Source organism: Primulina tabacum, chromosome 13, assembly GCF_025594145.1.
Source record: "Primulina tabacum isolate GXHZ01 chromosome 13, ASM2559414v2, whole genome shotgun sequence".
Lineage (NCBI taxonomy): Eukaryota > Viridiplantae > Streptophyta > Magnoliopsida > Lamiales > Gesneriaceae > Primulina > Primulina tabacum.
In genome coordinates this window covers 35,360,340-35,381,786 of record NC_134562.1, presented here as the reverse complement: position 1 = coordinate 35,381,786, position 21,447 = coordinate 35,360,340, and the positions used below count along the sequence as shown (strand labels likewise).

The window sequence follows — 21,447 nt, the reverse complement described above, 5'->3', positions numbered from 1 at the left end:
ACGACAGTGCATCGATGCCAGTATCCAAACAACATGTCACAAATTTGGATTGATCACAGTCAGATACTCAAGAACCAGAATCTCCACTATGATGTTCCCCTCAGTAAATTCATTTTCAATTAATTTAAACAGTGATGAGAATGCAGGTGGAACTCCATCTCAACGACCTCTTGGAGTGAAAAAAATCCAAATTAAAGAAAAAAGAGAGAGAAAAATGTTTCAGAATTAATTTATACGATGAAGGAAGGACATTACGAGCTTATCAATGTATTGCAAAAGGGATCTACAGATATGCAACAAAATTATGATATTAAGCAGTTAGCATTGTAAAATGAGCAAAAAAGACTAGAAATTCATCAACAATAAATAGAATTGGCTAAAATTTAGGAGGAAAATAAAGTTTTATACAAGAATCTAAGCACAATTAGCAATCCAGAAATGAGTGATATTGTTCAAAATGAACGGTCAAGAATTATGCAAAAAAGATATGTAGAACGTCGTCAACATGAGGGCAATGAATTTGGAAAATATTTTGGTGATTTTGGAGGAACTGGATCCCAATCCGATTTTTCAAATTATTGGTGATTTAGTTTGTTTATCTTTTATTATATTTGCATTTAAATTATCTGAATTTGAATTCGTATTTTAATTTTAACTGTGCGCTTAAATATTTAAATATTATTCAATAAATTTTTGTGTTAGATGTTTAATTATGAAATTATTTAAAAATCTATTATACTTTTTTATAATTAAATATTTTAATTTTATGATTAAATATGTAATTATTAAAATAATATAATAAATATTATAATATTTTTTAAATAAAATATATCTAATTATTAAAATAATATCATAAAATATTAAATATAAATATTTATAATAAATAAAAATTTAAAAAAAAAAATAAAGAGAGCTCTGCGCCAAATTTGACGCTGAGAAAATGGAGCTACACTATTGAAGAAGAATCCATACACGAAACTTTTATGCCATTTTGGTGAAACGTTATTTTGGTGGAGGGTCGGAGATGTCCTTAGCCATAACCTTTTGACGGTTTCACGCCATTTTGGTGAAACGTTATTTTGGTGCCGGGTCGGAGATGCCCTTAGTCATAACCTTTTGACGGTTCCAATTATTGTTCATAAAATGTCGTTTATGGTACGTTATAGTTTGATATTTCGTTTTGGAAAAAAAAAAAAAAAAACTCAAAAAATATTGTAGAAAATGAGAAAAAAGTGTAAAAAGCACTTGAATGTGTTTCTCTCATAAACTAATCGTGCAATAACCAAATTAAATTGAATTTTCGATCAATCAAAATGTGATACAATAAGACCTTATAACTGGCTAATCATCAAAGCTGGAGGTCAGAAATTCATTTGTACACCTATGCATTTGTTTGAAATCGAAAAAACAGAAAAAAAATAAAAATATAAAATCATGGGTTCACACGTGATGAACTGCAAATCTGCCCTCCTATAGACAAGCTGGTTACGGTTCCTACCTGTCAAATCGGGTCAACTGGTTCCAGGGCCAGGCCCCGGTTTATATATGCTACACATTTTGGTTATTCGAGCTAGGGTCAATTTGCTTTGATTCTTTTAATACTAATCTATGGGATAAAACATATTCAAACCCTTTTACTCTTTTTTTTTAAGATTGAATAATCGAATCGTTACGATTGGTAGCATAGTAGGGTGTTGTTCATGAACTGTAATCAGAACGGTCAAAGAAGGAAGGTTACGGTACCGTTAAGTTGGTTAACCTTGAGAATAATCGGTGATTCATGAATCGTAATTGGAACTGTCAAGTGTGGAAAGGGTCGAGCTTTTTTGAACCGTCAAACCGATGGTTTTGAACCGCTTTTCCAAACTGCGGTGATTCATGAATTGTAAGAGAATGGAAAGAGTCGAGCATAGTGTTGATTCATTTTATGATATCTCAGCACGATTTCTTATCCTCTATATACGAAGGAAAAAACCCATCAAAACACAATCTCAAGTTTCTATCTTCTATTAAAATAATCAAACTAAAGCATAGAAGAAAAGAAAGGAGATCACAAGCCTCCGATTCTTCAAAAAATTTAAAAATCATCCGTTCCAAAGTGGGTGAGTTGGATCACTCGTCTATGTTAAAATGGTACCATATCCTTTTGATTGATTGGTTTTATGCTGCTCTTTTCATCACAATTCACATGGCTTCCTGCAACAGGTCATTCGATTTTAACGATGGGACCCAATATATACATAGAAATTGAACTGTGCCATCTTTTTGAATGGAGAATGGAATGGATTGGATGTTTCAATGAGAGTTGTTATCCTCAGTGCAGGCCTACGCCCCACTCCTACTCTACCATATGTGTACACATTACATAAAAGCGTATTTGGACTGTAATCCAACTTTTTAGATATAATATTTGTACACAATAAACTCATATTCGGTGGTAATAACAAATACAACACTTGTTTCGGCAATAAATCTTGGCGGACTTCCCTCGTACATGTAAAAAAAATGATTCTCGAAATCGAAATCTGATACAAATGATAAACTGCAATAAAATATGAGATTGAGATATGGGCTTGCATTACCTTGATTTGACGTCACACGCATGGTAACAGTTGAATATGGTCAGGTCGAAGTTTGAATAAGCCGCCAACTTAGAAGAGGACCTGTCCGTGAAAACGACGGATGCCACCATACTCTTAAACACTTGGATTTTGTGGATCCTACATGATCTTACGTACTCAATACATTCTCCCATCATAGGAATATATTTATAATATAATATAATATAATATAATGAAGAGCAGCATATTTTTATTGTATCAAATTCTTATGTTTTGAAAGTATATTGTTCTTAAATCTCCGTTAATCTACTAAACCAGTTCTAAAAATCGTAAATTTCATCACTAATCATGTTGAATTGGAGATTGGAAGCCGAGATCAACAAATTGTGGCTTGTTGCTAAAGAAGATCGTTTTCTCGGGTTTTACAATTACTTTTTTAAATTACATGTATTTTTTGGGAATTACTTATTTATATCGAGAATTGTGGGTTTTCAAACAATTCCAAGACCGGATGATCGTTTATGATCGTTAATTCAGTGTACAGAAGTAATGAATAATTATGTTTAGTGCGAATTATTGACTGGTGGTGGTGCGAGAGAGCGTGGATTGGTCCGTGGATCATATAATTGTTGGAGCCAAGACAAATTCATCTATCAAATGGTTGGTGCAACCTTACTTTGACCATAAAAACAATTATTTTCATTTATTTAACAAAAAAACATTGATTTATTTGGATTAAAAAATCTATAATAACACAGAAACTTTTGTGAGATTATAATTTATTTCGATAAAATGATTTGTAGTAACACATAAAATTTTGTAAAACATCGATTTTGTAAAACAAATCTTTTACTTGAATCAATAATAAAATGAAGTAGATTTATTCTGAAACGATTTCACGAATCTTTATCTGTAAGACGGGTAAATCTTACCGATATTCTGAATAAAAAGTAATATTCTTAGCATAAAAAATAATATTTTTTCATGGATTACCCAAATAAGAGATCCGACTTACAAAATACGACATGTGAGTCCGTCTCACACAAGTTTTTACCAATAAAAAAATACTACTCAAAAATATTATATATTATTGCCAATATGAACAAAATTAATCATAACAGTCTATATGCCTATTATTGAAATAATTATAGGTATTCAACATAGAAAGAATAAGTCTCTTGTGAGACGATCTCATGAATATTTATCTGAGAGATAAGTCAATCCGACCGATAGTCACAATAAAAAGCAATATTTTTTCATAGATGACCCAAATAAAATATCTATCTCACAAAATACGATCTCTGATATCGTCTCACACAAATTTTATCACGTAAAAACCATCAACCTCGAAAAAATTAACTGCAAATTAAATGTATAGCTCCACCATGTCAATATCCAATCTATCTTTCTTGTCTGGTGACGCCCAAACGGCCCCCCTCTGCTCGTCTCATTATTTAATGTTTTTAGCTTTATGATATTAATTCCAACGCCTTTACAGATTTTTTAAGCAAATAATGTCACGTCATATTTATTTCCATTAACTGCGCTATAAAAAGATTTTCAAGCAAAAAGAACAAGCAAAAAGAATATAAATTCTCGTATCTGCGATAATAAATTATATTAATGGTAGAAATTAGTTCTTTCCACTTACCCGACGTCAACTTGGTGGTGATTGTGAGATTGTTTTTTTTTTTTTTTTTTTCCAATTACGACTCCGATCCGATACATCACCGTTGGCTGATAGAGCACTGGAAAGCTAGAGTACTGTATCCATTGAGTAATTAATTGCATGTTATATTGTTGATATTGTTATTATATAGATGATAATAATAATAATACAGAGCCACATATTTATAAATATAGAATAAGTGATGCTCAAAAATAGGTAAATGATATGCTAATCTTATTCAAGAAAGAGGAGACCTATGCGGGGCTCCTTTTCTTCTATTGCTCAATGAGACCATGCTCGTGAATCCCCTCTTGGTCCTGGAGTTTCTTCTCACAAGTCCGGGTTCTCCCTCCGAACTCTCGGCTCTAACCATTTCGTAATGGGAGCCTCCGAACTCCAGGATGGAGCTCGGAGTGATTTGGCCTTCATAATCCGACCCCCCGTCCATATGCAGCCCTTCAAATTGTGAGATGGCGAAATCAGATTCATCAAACCTGCATAAAATGCTAGACAAATCTTCGCCTCGTGTGACCATGCGATCCACCTGCATGCATGCAACAGTAATATAATAGACAGGAATTAAACTTGAGTGGTTTAATTTTCTTCAAAGTATATACAATGCTATATTTATATGATGGCTATATAAATACTGCAGAAGATATAGTTATATTATATGCGTGAGAAAATGAAGGAAATTATTGAGTAGGGTAAGGTGGAGGGGACCTTGCATGAGAGGGAACAGAAATTGAAAGGGTACTGAAGAATTCTGTCACAGGTGAAACAAGTGTTGCCTGAACCATTCAGCTGCTTGCAAGACGATGATCTTGATTGTGCTCTCTGATTCAAGAATATTACTTTGGCACTATTTATTGTGTAAGGCTGCCAAACAACCATAAGTTAGCTACATTTGAGCTTTAGTGCATATTGTAGACATGGACTGAGATGATTTACTCAACCACAAATGATGAAACCCGATAAATATTATAACCACGATATACAAACAAAAGATAGAACATTGAACATATTTGTCGATAAACAAAATCTGGGTTTTCTGAATCAAAATCAAATAAAAATAAATTGGCCCCCAGGTTGGCTAGGTTCCACCAAATTTAAAACCAACATTCTGATAAAAATGTCTACCTGAATGCACGAGCAGTCAATGAGCTTTTCAAGGTCGTCCAATCTAATGACATCTTGGTATACATATCTCCTCACCTGCACCGATTCATTTAATTAATTTCACATCATGGTGAAATCATACATAGTTACGGAAAACTTTACGAGACCGTATATGGATAAATGTTCATTCTCAAATGTACCTTGGATATAATGTCCTAAAGATAACATTCAAACGCATTCATCTAAATTTTTGGAGAAAGAAATCGATCACAATAGTAAATCCATCGACCGATATGTTTGGGATATATCCATGCGCCATTATCCATGGATTTGACGCATTTATTTTTCCATATTTTCATATATAATTTAATTTTTTTATATCATCATCTCCTCCATACACATGATTACGCTAGCTACTCTCCCTCAAATCTTTCGATAGATAGATAGATACGTATAGTTAGCTATAGCTAGGTAGGATCAATAGTCCATATATAATTCTTGATCTCCAGGAATTAAATGAGGGATGAGTGGGTACGTACATTACTGAATTAACATATAAAGACAAAGTAGACTCGGGTCAAACTGTCATACTCTGCGTGTGTATGTACGAAAGCAACAGCTGAGGAAGGAGCTCCTTTGCTTTTAATTTCTTTGTAAGCAGACAGAAGTGGATCCATATCCATAATAATCCATACTGAATTTGGGTATAACAACAGCTCTACGAAGTTCAATTCAGGCTTCCTACTATTCTATTTTTAGAAATTCAATTCCAATTGTTATTATATATACATACATGTATATATATGTCTTACCCTAAACCCAATTAATTTATTTCACCGAAACATAATGGTTTTCATTTGAATGGGAATAAATTAACCATCAGCTGTAATCTTTCAAATCAACTTATCTACGCAAGGAATTAAAAATGAAATATTATAATGTAATATAGGTTGAAGAATTATATGAAACATGGGGTGAATTATCCATGGTTAGTATACTTATTGATCCAGTGCATGAACTAATTAAGTAATTGAGTTAATTTGTCTGTAAAACATCAATTAAAGTGTAGCTTGAAAAGAATTTCCGACAGCGACGAGTTTAAGGTCGGTGAATTCGAAGACAAATTAAATAATGCATTCAAAGTGGATTAATCGAATAATTAACTTGGTTGGATGCACATGTACGAGTTCACTGCAGCTGAATCGAGGAATTTAATTGATTAATTTGATGGTTTTTTTAAAAAAAAACAATCATACATAGAATTATATACAGCATGTATGTGTTGCAAGCATATAGATACATATATAATTGTATGTACCTGGAGTAGAGGATGAGAGGGGTGATGGGAAGCGACGCAGTGAGAGCAGAAACTTTGGCAACAATTGAGGCAGAAGATGTTCTTTTCGTTCTTCCTGCGATCCTGGTGTACCCCGCAACCGGAGAAGAATGTCTCCGCCATCAGACTTAGCAGCCATGCAGGCGCCGCCGCCGCTGAACCACCTAATTCCATATCAATCACCTCTCCAGCAGCTTCCTCCTCCTCCCTGTCTGCTCCGTCAAATTGCCTCGCCATCTATTCTTGTCGAGGCAATTATATATATAGCACAACGTGTGAATAGATGACCACGCAGGGTTTCATCAGACCGTTCAATTTTCTCTTCCCCAACACCAACTTTATTACTACGACGACATAAATTGTGTCCAACCAATTGATGGAGCAATGTGTTGTGAAACATTTATATTTTCTTTTCTTTTCTGTTTTTTTTTTTTTTTTTTTTTTTTTGCTCTTGAATTGATATTTAGATTTGATTTGGATAGATTGGATTTGGAGATGTATTTGAGGGATAAATTTTAAATTATCGTTGAAATTACATGATTTGATAAGAAGTGTATTGACATTGGAATTTTTGATTTATTGATCAAATTGTTCCATATATTTGATTTTTAAAATTGTTATTGGTTCATAACCGGTGGTCAATTGGATATCATTGACTTGGTGAATGAATGACCAGATACCTAGAAAACGGTCCATGTATCATACTGTTAGTTTACTGATAAATGCGTTTCAGATTGGAGATTTGAATCCAGAACAAATTTAAAATCTGCTATATAGTTTATATGAACAACATGACTTCGGTCCGAAAATATGAATTCATCGTGACTCAAAAATGATCGATTGTATGGACTCTACTTGAATATCTGGAAAAAAAATAGTAGACCGAATATTGATATGAGCCACCAACTTGAAAATTTATTGAAATTAATGAATGTTTCCAAATGTTTTCTGCTTCAATTTATTGACGAATAAATGAAAATAAAGGGTAATTTAAGGAGAACAAGTACAATAGATCTCATCACATGGTATCGAGCTCCAAATTCTTGTAAATATACCATTGTACCCGATTCCTTAAGCTAAAACACAAATTATATATATATATATATATATATATATATCAACTAATTATGATAATATTTTGAATAAGTACAAAAACATATTCCGTATAAAGTAATTTCAGTGGCCTTAAACATTGATAAGATGTTTGTGCAGACAAAACAGGTGCTTCGGAAAATGTGAATATTAAGCGAACAAAGTTTCTCTTCAACTATAGCCTCACCTTTTTTTAATTATTATTATTATAATTATATCTAGATAAAGTTATGTTAAATATATCTTTTAATTTATAATAAATGTATATATTATATCAAAATATTTTGTCCCATTTTACATTTGTATTTGAATGTTTTATGTTTGTTTATTAAAATAAGTATTGTGTAGAAAGAATATATGAGTAAAAAAATATGTTACATATTAAAAATAATTGTAATATAGATAAAATAGTTTAATTTAATCTCGGGTGGCCCAATTACTTATAAAATCGTCTCAATTTTCTGGGCACGTAATTATTTAACGTTGATAAAAGTAAGGCAAAATAAAATTCATTTTGATGGAAGTTTTGAAAATTCAAAGAAAACTGAACAACCAAAAGATCAAGACAAAGGCCCAAACGCATAATTCTTATTAAATTCATTTTTATTATTATTCTTCTTCAGTATCGCATATTATGAAAGTATTTTTTTTAATTAAACTATTTTTTCCCTGCATATAATTTTTGTAAGTTGCAAATTAACTGAAAATGAGGTTGCATTTGCAATTTTATGAAGGTCATACCAAAAACTCTTTATATAATAACTTATATTATTTTGCCTGCATTATTCTTATATATTTAAAGGAATATATTTTCCTGTAAAAAAAAATAATATATTTATTGCAATGATTTAACAAATTTCCATGCCATCAATTTATACAACGGGCAAGGAAAATCAAATTATATCAATATCAAATACATTATCACAGGCATATTACTGTCAAGTGTGTGTGTGTGTGTTTTTTTTTTTTTTTTTGATTGAGATTCCTAATCTGTGGAGCGGGGGGCTTGAACTTGAGCTACTTACACGGGATTCTCCGTATGAAATCAGTGGAGCTAAGCTCCAGTTTCGTCGAATGGTCTTTTTATTGATGCATCGAAGAGACATTAATTAAAATAATAACTTGCTTAATGAAGATATATCTAATAAAAATTGGTAAAAAAAAGTCATGCCTCCGCCCTATATACATAGATTATATCTGTTGTCGCAAATATTTAGTTCGGTTTCTTCATTCAGTAATATTTTTTTCCTTGATTTTACAAATATACATCTATTAACTTAATCGTGAAAAAACATGCAATAATTTTTCCGGTCGGATTAGCAATTATCGTGGGTTCGGTTGATAATTCCTAACTCCTCGGTTTTATTTGGAACAATCGGACTGAAATAATATATTTAAGTATAGTTTGATACATTGGATAAGAGAGAGATTGATAAATAATCATCATTATCCCACGTTTGATATTTTTTTAGAAAGCTCATAATAATATCATGAGCATGTGATAAATAATTTTATACAAGGATAAAATATCGTTTTTATGAGTTGTGATAATTTTAATTTAATGATAAAAAACACCACAAATGACTTAATTGCCCTCAATATATAAAAATCCTAAACCCTATCAAATCTTTTTAATTATTTTTATATATTATCAAAATAATGGTGTTTTGAACTCGAGATAATTATATTAATAATTTTTTATAAATATTTAAAAATTTTCTTGTAAAAAACCCTTGTCTTTCCTTAATATAAAATTAAAATCAAATAAATATTTTTATGTATTATATAATATGAATTATATAAATGAACTCGAAATAATTATATAGATTATTTTTGTAATCTCAATAAAATTATTAGTATCACTCGATTAACCCTAAAAATTGATATTTGATTTGACTTACAAAATCAAGGGCTCAATTATCAAATTTATATAATATATAAAATTAGGTAAAAAATAAATAAATCATGCAAGCACTATCGACACATGAACAGATAAAAAATATTAACTCAAGCAACAACTTTGAAATTATAAAATTTATTATGATAAAGTTAATTCTTTCATTACAATCTAATATATAAATTTATTTAATCACTCTTATTAAAATCATATCAAACATTAAATATAATATCCTACATCTTATTTATCATTAACTTTATATAACATGTTTATCTTATCATGTGTACCAAACTATGCGTTACAGGAAAAAAAAAAAAAAGGTAGGCCACTTTTTTGCTTGGCTTGATTAAGCTACAAGTCCTATACATATAAAATGTTGTTTCATTTAACATCTGGTTACTATTTTTGTTATCAATATGATTGATGTAAAAAAAAATTATACATAAAAAACCTGCCCGACATTTAACAGGCTTTCATGAGGTACATTAAAAATCACACTATTCTCCCTGCAGATCTTCCTAAGAAATGCATATATGTAATCAATGGCTATCTTTTTGGGTATCATGGATTCCCTCCTTGCTCTTACTACTGTGTTCCCCAGAATGTGTACCACCCCAGAATCCCTACACCCACTCAAAAACTCCGTTTCATCCACCTCTGTGTCTCCATGCGACCCTGAGCTTGCACCAGCAGGCACAATCCAATTTGCCGAAGAAGTCGTGAGATTCATGGTCGAAGTGGACGTGTCGGCGGCGTTACCTTGCAGCGGGAACTCCATTGACTGCTGCGTTTGCTGTCCGTTCAAACTGTAATCATCCGAGTCTGAACACCCATCCATCATGGACTCGAGCCGAACAAAAGTGAAGAGATTGTCAAACAGCTTTTTCTCGAACTCCTCGTCTTTCTTGTGTAGGTCCTTGTAACCGTATCTTGCCACGCAACGGAACATGTGAAAATTCTTCGGCCCTATACGTTTCACGAGGAATCTTTCCTCTGCTGGAACCGTGTACACTGGGAGGTACTTCACACAGACGAACACCACCACAGAATGTATAGCCGGCAGGTTGGTGATAAAGTGTGAGAAAATACGTGGGACTCCACTAGCTAGCTCGGTGTACACGAGTCCGATCCCTGGAACACGGACTAGTCCAAGGCTGGGACCGAGGCCTAAAATCCAAGCCATTGAGACCTTGCTGTGCATCTCGAACTCATAGCGTTTTACTGTCCCGTAATGCCAGACGTACATTATGATGAGAAAGGCAGCTGCAATCACTAGAGGGACCCAACCACCTTGATTGATCTTGAAAAGCACAGCGGAGAAATATGTACACTCGATCACCAGAGAAAAGAAAGTGAAGAGTAGGACGAGGACCCAATGACAGTGCCAAACTAGTAACATTATTAGTGTCATGAGAAGAGTGGTCACAAGCATGACGATCACAACTGCAGTACCTGTGTCACATCAAACGTAACGCGGTAGAATTGACAGTTGGATACTACATTATTAACTAGCAATGACGTATTATAACTCACCATACGCATTGGCAATTTGGCTTTGATTCCTAAATCCAGCTGTTACAGCAATACAGAGAACCAATAGGATCCAATTGATATCAGGAATGTATATCTGCCCCAGAAACTTGTTCGATGTATGCACAACTTTGACTCTTGGAAAACAACCAAGGGCATGGGCCTGCTTGATTATCGAAAAGGTAGCAGATATTGTGGCTTGACTAGCAACTATAGCTGCAAATGTCGCGATAATGAACACTGGCCAATATATTCTTTCTGCATACAAAATTCAATAAATCTCAAATTTTGACGAACATCCAGTATTTCTGAACACACCAAGGCCACTCTTGAATTAAAGCAATTCTCAGAAAATAAGGTTCGGCCGCATATATACCTGGAATTGAACGGTAAAATGCATCAACCACATGATCTTTATGTAACATGAGGTATGCTGCTTGCCCAGAGTAAGCTAATAGAAGGCAAGGAAATACAACTACGGTAAAAGCAAGCTGTATAGTAGATACTGGAAAATGGGAAAGATCAGCGAAAAGAGCTTCGGTCCCTGCAAAAGAAGCACTGGTATATCAAGTACTGGCTCTATAGTTGACTTGAGACTCTAGAGTGTAAAAAAAGTCACCAGAATGCATTCATAGGATGAAAGAGAGATATATATATATATACCTGTGATACTGAGCATGATCCCTCCAAGGGACGTCCAACCATCTTTCCCTCCCCTCTTGAAGTAGCGATACATGTGAACTAGGCGAAAAGGCTCTGAGAACTGATTTATCGTATGTACATATATTGAAGATACCGATACCTCCAATCAAGAGAAACCACAGAAGAACAATTGGAGCAAAAAGCCAGCCAACTCTATCTGTGCCATAATGTTGCATGCTGAACAAACCAACTAAGATGAATACAGCAACGATTACAACCACATCTGTATGAAAGAACGTGGCTCAATCTCATAATATAGGCCATAAACAGAATTTCGTTGTGAAATTACACATGATGTCAGTGTAAGAACAAGAAAAGTAACATTAATAAACTACACAAGCAAACACACACACACACACAAATGAGAGAGAAATGGTTCAACTTCAAATGTGGATTACACATACCATTGCTCATCTTAGGGTGGTCCACCTTGATTCCTCCAGAAGCTGAAAGAACTGCAGCAATTATTTTTGCCAAAAAAAAAATTCTTAGAAAATGAAAAATAAGGAAAGGAGGAGGTTTTGTACACAGCACATGCTGAGTAAAATTACTAGTATCTTTCTAATATTAAGCAGTGTTTTGCTAATTTTGGTTTTAAACGGTCCAAGCAAACAAGCAAAAAGACACTATATGAACTGAACTGGCTCGCATATTACTTTTGAATACAACAAAAGAGTAGTTCATTAACCATAAATTCAGTGCTTCTATTGGACCATGTTCTGGAATCAATCGATCAACAACATGCTTACATCAACACGATTCTAGCCATATCAAAAACAAACATCAATTCCAGCATTGGATTTGCTCAAGTACATTTTTCATTTTAAAGATTTACCATGACATCGATTTCAAATTTAGGATGAAGTAAAGTTTTATAATCTCCTTGTTCTCAAGTGTTTATTAGAATTATAGACCCCATAAAATAGGACATTGTGTCCTGCATTTGTTGATTATATGACAAGGACTTGTCTACGAACTTTGCAAACGAAAAATTTTATATGGCTTTCCAACTCAAAAAAATCATGCTTTATTCCCTTGTTGTATCAATAAAAGCTGAAACCTTTTTTTCAATCCATCTAACTTTTCATCGTCTTTTTCTTCTCAATGTACTACACCAAAATTCTCATTTCCAGTCTTTTTATTTCAAATTTCAATATACAATTTCTCATAGCCTATTCCCTCATCTCTTCTCTCTAATTTTCATTTCACAAGTCAAATCATGACTGGCATGTTCATACTTCCTAAAAATTGACCTTTTTCCACCTTTGTTTAAAAAGTATATCCAAACACCATTTAAAATTTTCTTTTTCCCATTTTCCAAAGTTTTCATAATATTTTCCAAGGGGAAAGTGAGAAAAATCATGTGTAAACAAGTATTTTGCAAGTGTCTTGAAAACTGACTGGAACTATATCATGTTAGTTAATTTGTTATGGTGCCATGCTCTTGAGCATTTGAATATGAATGCATGAAACAAATTTATCCCAGCCTCATGGTAAAAGTTATATAATTTCATTCACAACTTGCAGATTAAACAACGTGAATTAAATATTAATCAGCATATAAACTAGGTCACATGATGACTGTGATGGTCTACAAATTATGATAAAAGTGTTGAACCAATTCAAAGTGCTAGAAAATTGGTGGTTGGATTACTCTAATCCACGTCGTTGGGCTTCATCATCCACTCACGTAGGTGTAGTATCTTGCAGATACTCTTTCCATTTAGATAAAATCCATCGCGAAGAAAATATTAGGTCCAAGTCAAATAAATATGAATCTGCTTTAGCTCAAGGGAGGGTGATTGTCCAAGCCCATATATACAACTCTCAGGTTATTTATCCAACCGATGTGGGACAATTAACACATCCTTCTCATGCCCAGGAATGAACATCTGGAGCGTAGGAGTTTACAAATGACCCAATTATGGGCAGAACGGGTGGCCTAATTATAGGTAGTCCAACACATAACGGTGGAACCCGGGCTCTGATACCATGTTAAGAATGGGAGTTGGACCTAACTCAACCCCAAAAGCTAGCTCAAGGGGGAGGATTGTCCAAGCTCATATATACAACTCCCAGGTTATTTATCCAACCGATGTGGGACAATTAACACTATCCTCTACTGTTTTTAAAAATTGTGATCAGGGGGCAAGTTAAGAAAAAATTAAAAGAAGAATTAATTGTTCATCCATATATACACTCTCTCCTCTCGGATTCCTTTATTTCTTTTGAATGTTTATAAAAATACTATTTATTGCATCTTGATTCTACTAGCGTTTATGTGCTCATTCCCTCAAACAGTAAAGTGTACTAAAAGCATAACTGTTCTGTTAATCGGAATAAATCAAGAATGGTGATGCTTAAAAAAATTGAACACCCTAACAAAAAACAAAATGGGGATACAAGATAAAGTACCAGATATAGCAGGGGTGAGAATTCCATCACCAATCACCATGCATGTGCCAACAAGAACTATCAATAGAAGGGCGTTCCTTCTGAAAGCATATGCCTCCAGCCATTTCTTGATTTTAGCAGGAAACGATTTCTCATGGAATGTGCTACGACTATAAGTCGTCAGTTGCTCATCAGTACGGTGCTGATTCGGAATAATTTTCACTTTAGCATGCCGACAAAGTAATGAATAAAGAGCAAAAGTTCCTCCTAAACACAAGAGATGAAGAATTTATAAGTGCTATACTGCTATTATTATTTAATAGAAACTTTAGGCAAGCAACTAGCTAATGCAAACTTTTGAAGCATGGAGCAGAAACTGATAACAAACGTAATGCCTCCTAACTTTATCCACTTGGTGGATAACAGGTCATATATACTGACTTAATCAGTGGCATACAAATGCATAAATCAACATACAAACAAGTTAAGACTAGAAATAGTAAGTATGCGTCTTTAAATATGCATGAAAAAATCCTGTCTGATACAGGTGAAACAGGGTAAGACGGATCGATATTGTATCAAAAGTGTTTTACACCGATTTAATTTATCCACAATCGGGTGTTTGATAAAACTCCACGTGCTAGTAGTTTGAATGTTACACATGTTTCCCAGCAATTATTTTGTTTGCTTGCGAAATTATTATTTTCCACGAGTATGGTGACAACATATAAGTAGTTCCATTCACCTGAAAAGCAGCGTAAAGAAATTTTAATTCCCCAAACCAGAAAATCTCACAACGATCATAGCAAGTAATATAAATTTCACCAACTAATAATGGTGTGACAAAGAATTTATGGCATACAACAGCTTACCTTGACCATTATCATTTGCTTTACACACGATGAATACATATTTAAGGAGAGGTATCAGTGTAAGGGAATATATAATCAAAGAAAGGGCACCAATGATATCCTCCGTGTCTTCAATTCCATGAGGAAAAGTATTGTTGAACACATACAAGGGCGATGTACCCAAGTCTCCGTACACCACTCCCAGGCTCTGGAACGCAAGCCTTACAAGCAAAATTGCCGAGAATTTCTGTTTAAAATAAAACAGGATGAAGTATATGTTGACAACATCATCAACAGAAGCAAAGTAATCATCTGATCTCCACATTAATATAGAACTGTAGCAGCTAATAATAATAGTGAATAATCGATTGCTACATCCATTTTAGAATATTCCATCAAGATCATGCACTTGATAGCTAAAGCTTTTAAACTTTCCAACGTAAAGGAACGACACATAAAATAACTACAAATATTGCAGAAAACATCACACAATAATTTTAACCAATCAACTAAATAAGAGAAGTAGAGACTAAATCAATCTAAAAGAGAGATAGAATATGAATCTGATTTTAATGGCACCCAACCAAGTAACTGCAAATTGTCTGATTCTAGTTTGTAGCTCATTGAGATAGTAACTCTCTCTCTCTCTCTCTCTCTCTCTCTCTCTCTCTCTGTCTCACACACACACACACGCTGTAGGCATTTATTTACATGAAAAATGAAAGCACGGGCCTTTTACCTTTTCTCTATACATGTTATTGAGTCTTCCAGCCTCCTCATCCATCGGCTGATCAAGCTTTTGCTCCAAAACCCACATAGTTCCCTTAGTGCCATTGCCTTCATCGATTTCCACTTCAGATGCCATCTTGTTTAGTCTTTATATATTTAAAAAAAATAGCTAAATCAACGGAAAGACAGAATTAACCAATCTCCGAGTGAACGAAAGAAGCTCCCAAGAACCCGATTTGAAGGTCAGACACGAGTACCATAAGAAATTAAACAAAGAAAGTACGAATTTTGATAAATATTAACTTATGTGGAACTGGGTTTGTAATTTTATAGCTGGTCAACCCAATCTAGGCCACACAAACACCTATGAAGAACTTCATACCGAAGAATCTTAAAACTTCCAATGACCAGTCCACGCCTCAGTAATTGAATCTCAATCTTCCAAGTTGCCTGCTACGCAAAAACTTGAAGTAGCCTATAATCCTAAAAATTCAACTTGAATCTCAAATCTTTAATTACACCGGAAAGAAAAACCCAGTTCACGATTCCTGGAAAAATATACACGAACGGGTTTGATGAGGGGGGAAAAAGGTCTTGAATTTTATTCAGATATGGATGGGTAGACCACGTTAACTCAAGAGGAAAAATAAAATTTCTTTCTTTCTTTCTTTGATTGTCGTCTATTACACTCTTTTTCTATCTGATGCTTATTACATATTTACATTGACAAAACCCAAAGATGTCCGGAAGTGAGCGAGGTTAATCGCTCTAAAATCTCCTTTTCATCCTCTCGTCTTTACAGCGACTCGCGAATGAGGAAACCGACCGCTGCTTATACAGTGGACACGTGTCTGCTTAATTATATGGTAGGCTATATATGTATGTATACACGTATACATAGGATATATGTCGCTTGACAAGCTGTTAAGCTTATCTGTAATTCAAAATCAATCAATAAGTATTTCTCAATAAATATAATAATAAATAAGTCGTATGGTCCTGTGTGGTCGGATTAGTGATGCTTGTCGAACCGAATACGGTCTAACTTGATCTCTTTTAATCAGGGGCGGAACCACATGCTCTTTTCTCCGAGCTGGTCTAATTTTTTTTAAAAATAAAATGTATATGTAAATTTTGTATAATTTTGAAATAATATGATATTAGCCCAGGTAGATCAATTTAAAATATTAAAAGATTCTAGAGTTTAAAATTTCAGTCCAAGCAGAACCATATTTCTGGCTACGCCACTGCTTTTAATCCTAAGTCTATAATATTGGTTCAAATCTGACAAGAAAATTGGATTGTTGATAGACGAACCCGAAACCGGTTTGATCTGATAACTTTTTTTTACCCATAAATATTCTTATAGTCCTATTTAATTATCATTATCTCCAACTATAAATTAATTATCCAATTTCATCATCGAAATTATATAGAGTATGGTCAACTTCATCCATATTTAAAATAAAAAATAATATTTTTAACATAAAATATAATAATTTTCGTAAATCGGATCGAGTTGAAGATGATCTCACAAACTTAACTGTAAAACGATCCCGTCAAAATTTTGTGATCTTTATCTTCATTTCTCAATTCCACTTACTTTACATATAATTAGTTTATATTATTCTCACTTTAGGAATTATAATTATACCATGCAGAACTTGTACCTTTTTCCAAAATTATTATTATTTATTGTCTCTAATTGCCTATATATTTAAAAGCAATTTTTTATTCTAAACTTGGTATTTAATTTTTTTTAAGTATTTTGTTTATGAAAAGATAAAATGTCGATTTAAGTCCAATCAATCCAAAAAAATCCAAAATCAGACCAATCTAATATTTTACTTGATTTGTTGAATCTAAAACTGTTTTAACCGAATAACCGGTAGATATGATTCAAGAGCATGCATATTTCATATTAGCGGTGCAAATGAGTTGAATCGAGCTCGAGTATCATACTACTCAACTCGACTCATGTATATATATCGAATAACTCGAGCTCGAAAGTCCGAGTTATACAATTTAAATTTTGAACTCGAACTCGTGCTCGGGTTTAGATATGTATTGACAAAATTATCCCTTATTTTTAGTACGGAGGAGTTGATATTCACATTTCATTTTTTGTTATTTGTACTCCATTTATAAATAAAATTGACACATATTTTACATGGGAAGCGAAGTGTAGATAACACAAAATTGAGTGTAAATATCAATTCATTTTTCGTATGTCTATATAACTAACACACACACACACATATATATATATAGCTAGTACCCGAGTAGCTCGCCAGCTACTTTAGTACAAATAAACGAAACTCGATTTCGACTTGAAAAAATACTCGAGTTTATCAAATCGAATTCGAATCGAGTTTTTATCGAATTGTTCACGAGCTACTCACAAGTATTTTAACTCACTTCCACCCCTGTTTTAGACACAAACAAACGATAAATAAAACCAGAGTTGTCATTCTAGTATACTTAAGTTATATATATATATTTTAATTCGGTAGTATGTACTTGAGCTAAATTACAATCAGAGTCCATATTATTTAATTTCGTGTTACGTGCTATACAGTATGCGCGTGCGCGCGCGCGCACACACACACACATATTATAGCACGTAACACGAAATTAAATAATATGGACTCTGATTGTAATTTAGCCCAAGTACAGACTACCGAATTAAAATAAGTAAGTTGACTTTGATGTACTAAAAAAAAAAGAGGCATGTAATTTCAAAGTTATCCATGAATCTTAGGATAGACAATTGTCTCGTAACATGTTTCTAAATTTGCTTATATATGATCTCAACGAATCAATAAAATATAGTGGACAAAAAACATTAAATTAAATCAAATTCAACAGACATAGACAAGTTGCAATCTCACGTAGATATTATGTAATTAAGTAATCTCAGGTCATTATCTACCTTTCATTTGTATTATTTATTTTAATGTTTTACTTTTTGTTTCCAAACATACATGACGTGACTTAAGCGACCCGAACGCTTTCAAAAGAAGAAGACCACGCATCTAGAAAAACATCGGACATCAATTCAACGTTGATTTTCGGAGTACTATCCCTTCGCTGTATTTACTTCATTTTAAGAAGAAAAATAAAATATATAAAAAATAAATAAATAAATAACTATAACGTATTCGTACATACTATTGTTACATACATTTTAAAGTTTATTTAAACACATTTATCAATACGATTTTTGTAATACCATGGTAGTAGGTTGATCCAACATGAGACTCGGTTCATATTGATACACATTGCTATCATGGGCCAAAATTTGGTCGAACATCGATCCTAACACATGCCGATGCACTAAATAATGATGACTATTAGGCCATCTCCAACCACAAAATCTATTTTGATGTAAATTTTACACTAAAATAATGTGATTTCTGCATCAAATACAATATTCATCTCCAACTCATTTACTTCAAATCTTACACCAAAAAAAATGTTCTCGAAATATTTTTTTAGTTTACATATATTAATTTATTATAATAAATTTAATATATTTTTAATTATGACTAATGTTTTATTATTAAAAAATTTAAATTATAATATTTAAGTTTATAATTTAATTACATAACATAAATTAATTTATATAATATGAATTAATATACGAAAATTATTTAAATTTAAAATATGAATACAAATTCAAACACACAACAGAATTATGTGTTTCAAGTAGCATTTGTGTTTCGATTATTTTTTTCAATTTAGTTATGAACTGTACTGTTATATTAATTTTTTGTATTTGTATTAAATTATAATAGTTAAAAATCATAAAAACAAATTAGTTTTTAAATATTAATAATTAACGTAAATAAATAAATATTTTAAAAATAAAAAAAATTATTATAAATTAACGTAAGTAAATAAATAAATATTTTAATTATATAAATATTTAAAAAATTATATGCGCCAAATTTGGCGCTGAGAAAGGGATTGCGCTATTTTGGCAAAATAGCGCTCCTTCCCATTGGAGAAATTTAAATTGCACCAAAATATGTTTTATGCAACTTTGGAGATGGCCTTGAGCTCAAATTATTGGATCGATGGAGAAGAAAGAGATACCCAAAATAGTGAACAGTGATTTTTTGTTATTTTATGGGGGAGTTTTAACCAAGGAAAGAAAAATTATATATATGGTGACTCAATTGATTATTATTATTTTGTTTCAATTGATTTCCCTCTGATATTAGACCACACACACTGACACACATGGGTTTAATTTATTGATTTGCTAGCAGCGACCCCGCACGGCGGCACGTTGATGCTAAATAAATAAATCATACAGAACGAGTCAAATATGACAGACTTGCTCGAGAAATATTGGTAGGAGGATAATTCAATTCCCTAACCATCGATCAAATGCTTGCATACTAAATCAACTCGATCGGATACTTCCTACTCACTGATTCATACTTTTTTTCTTAAAAGTGTTCTCGTTATAAACAAATTAAAAATTATTATGAATTTATCAAATATTAAGTTTTATTGTATGTCTGTCATAACTAAGTATAATATATATATGTAAGTATATGATATGTCAACATAACAGTCTTAAACATTTACAATATATGTCGACATAACACTCTTAAAAAATTCTCCCAGCATATTGAAAAACCACCCTTGTCATTGTTGTCAACACATTCTAACCTCTCTCCGTTGTGCGCTAGCTGGAACCAAAGGACATTTTTGTTTTGGTTATTAATGTGGTCCAAACTAAAATTTAGCTCCCACGTAATTAAAATTTCGTGGCGACTGTGAGCACACATGCCAAAAAAACCAATTTTACCGTGTGTGTGAGAATTTACGTTGGATGAACTTCAAATCCAAACAAATTCTCACGGATTTGAAATATAAAAAAATCGGCAAATATCTACTTAGAACATCTGTATTGATTGTGTTAATTTAGTAATATGACACCAGTTTGGTATTAAAACCAATGTAAAGTGATGTTTGAAGTCCACATAAGCAAGGAGCGAAAAATTTGTTAATGCGTTAAATTTGTTTAAAACAATTCTTTTTTTTTTAAATGAAGTAATCTGTTACTGTTATTAAGAATCTCTATAATAGAGGTAGAATAGTATCTTGGTCTGTTTTTAGATTTTCCAATTTTATCTTTACAAGATATCAATATTACACTTTGGTTTTTATTTATTTTTAATTTCAACAAACATTTTGTTTTTATTTTTTTAATTACAACAATTCAAATAGCACTTTAGTCCCTCGTTAATTTGTCAAATTTCACTTCAACTTGTTGATAATTATAAAAAAAATTTTACTCACGTCAAAGTAACTATTTCTGTTAAAAAAGTTACAAATAGAATTGTTTTAAACAATTCTCATTTGGCCGCGTGTGTGCATGCACCCAACATTATTGCGCGTCCATGTACGAGCTGTTAGGCGAGTTGGAGAGGCTGACAAGTTGTGGCCCACTCCAACTTTTAAATTTTTTAAAAATAAATTAAATTAAAAATATCTCGATTCTTTTTTAAAACTAAAAAAAAATTTAAATAATTTACATGTTATGTTTTTGG

General features: G+C 32.5%; 1 protein-coding gene and 1 pseudogene across 1 annotated transcript; both read right to left on the bottom strand.

Annotated features, from left to right (window-relative positions):
* Positions 1-4,415: 4,415 nt before the first annotated feature.
* Positions 4,416-7,016, bottom strand: LOC142523186 (protein RGF1 INDUCIBLE TRANSCRIPTION FACTOR 1-like). Its single transcript, XM_075626842.1, has 4 exons — positions 6,668-7,016; positions 5,371-5,445; positions 4,954-5,109; positions 4,416-4,774 (listed from the first exon to the last, which is right to left on the bottom strand). Exons 1-4 carry the CDS (start codon positions 6,920-6,922, stop codon positions 4,469-4,471), a joined length of 792 nt encoding a protein of 263 aa, XP_075482957.1. The 5' UTR covers positions 6,923-7,016; the 3' UTR covers positions 4,416-4,468.
* A 3,021-nt stretch (positions 7,017-10,037) lies between these two features.
* LOC142523286 (potassium transporter 10-like) lies at positions 10,038-16,680 on the bottom strand (annotated as a pseudogene).
* Positions 16,681-21,447: the final 4,767 nt, after the last annotated feature.

Bases quoted from the DNA above. Each gene is read 5' to 3' on its own strand.
- LOC142523186 (XM_075626842.1), bottom strand. From the start codon at position 6,922: ATGGCGAGGCAATTTGACGGAGCAGACAGGGAGGAGGAGGAAGCTGCT. The intron at 5,446-6,667 runs GTACATACAATT...GAATCGGTGCAG, and splicing joins CCTCTCATCCTCTACTCCAG to GTGAGGAGATATGTATACCA. The intron at 5,110-5,370 runs GTAGACATTTTT...GTTGTTTGGCAG, and splicing joins TTGACTGCTCGTGCATTCAG to CCTTACACAATAAATAGTGC.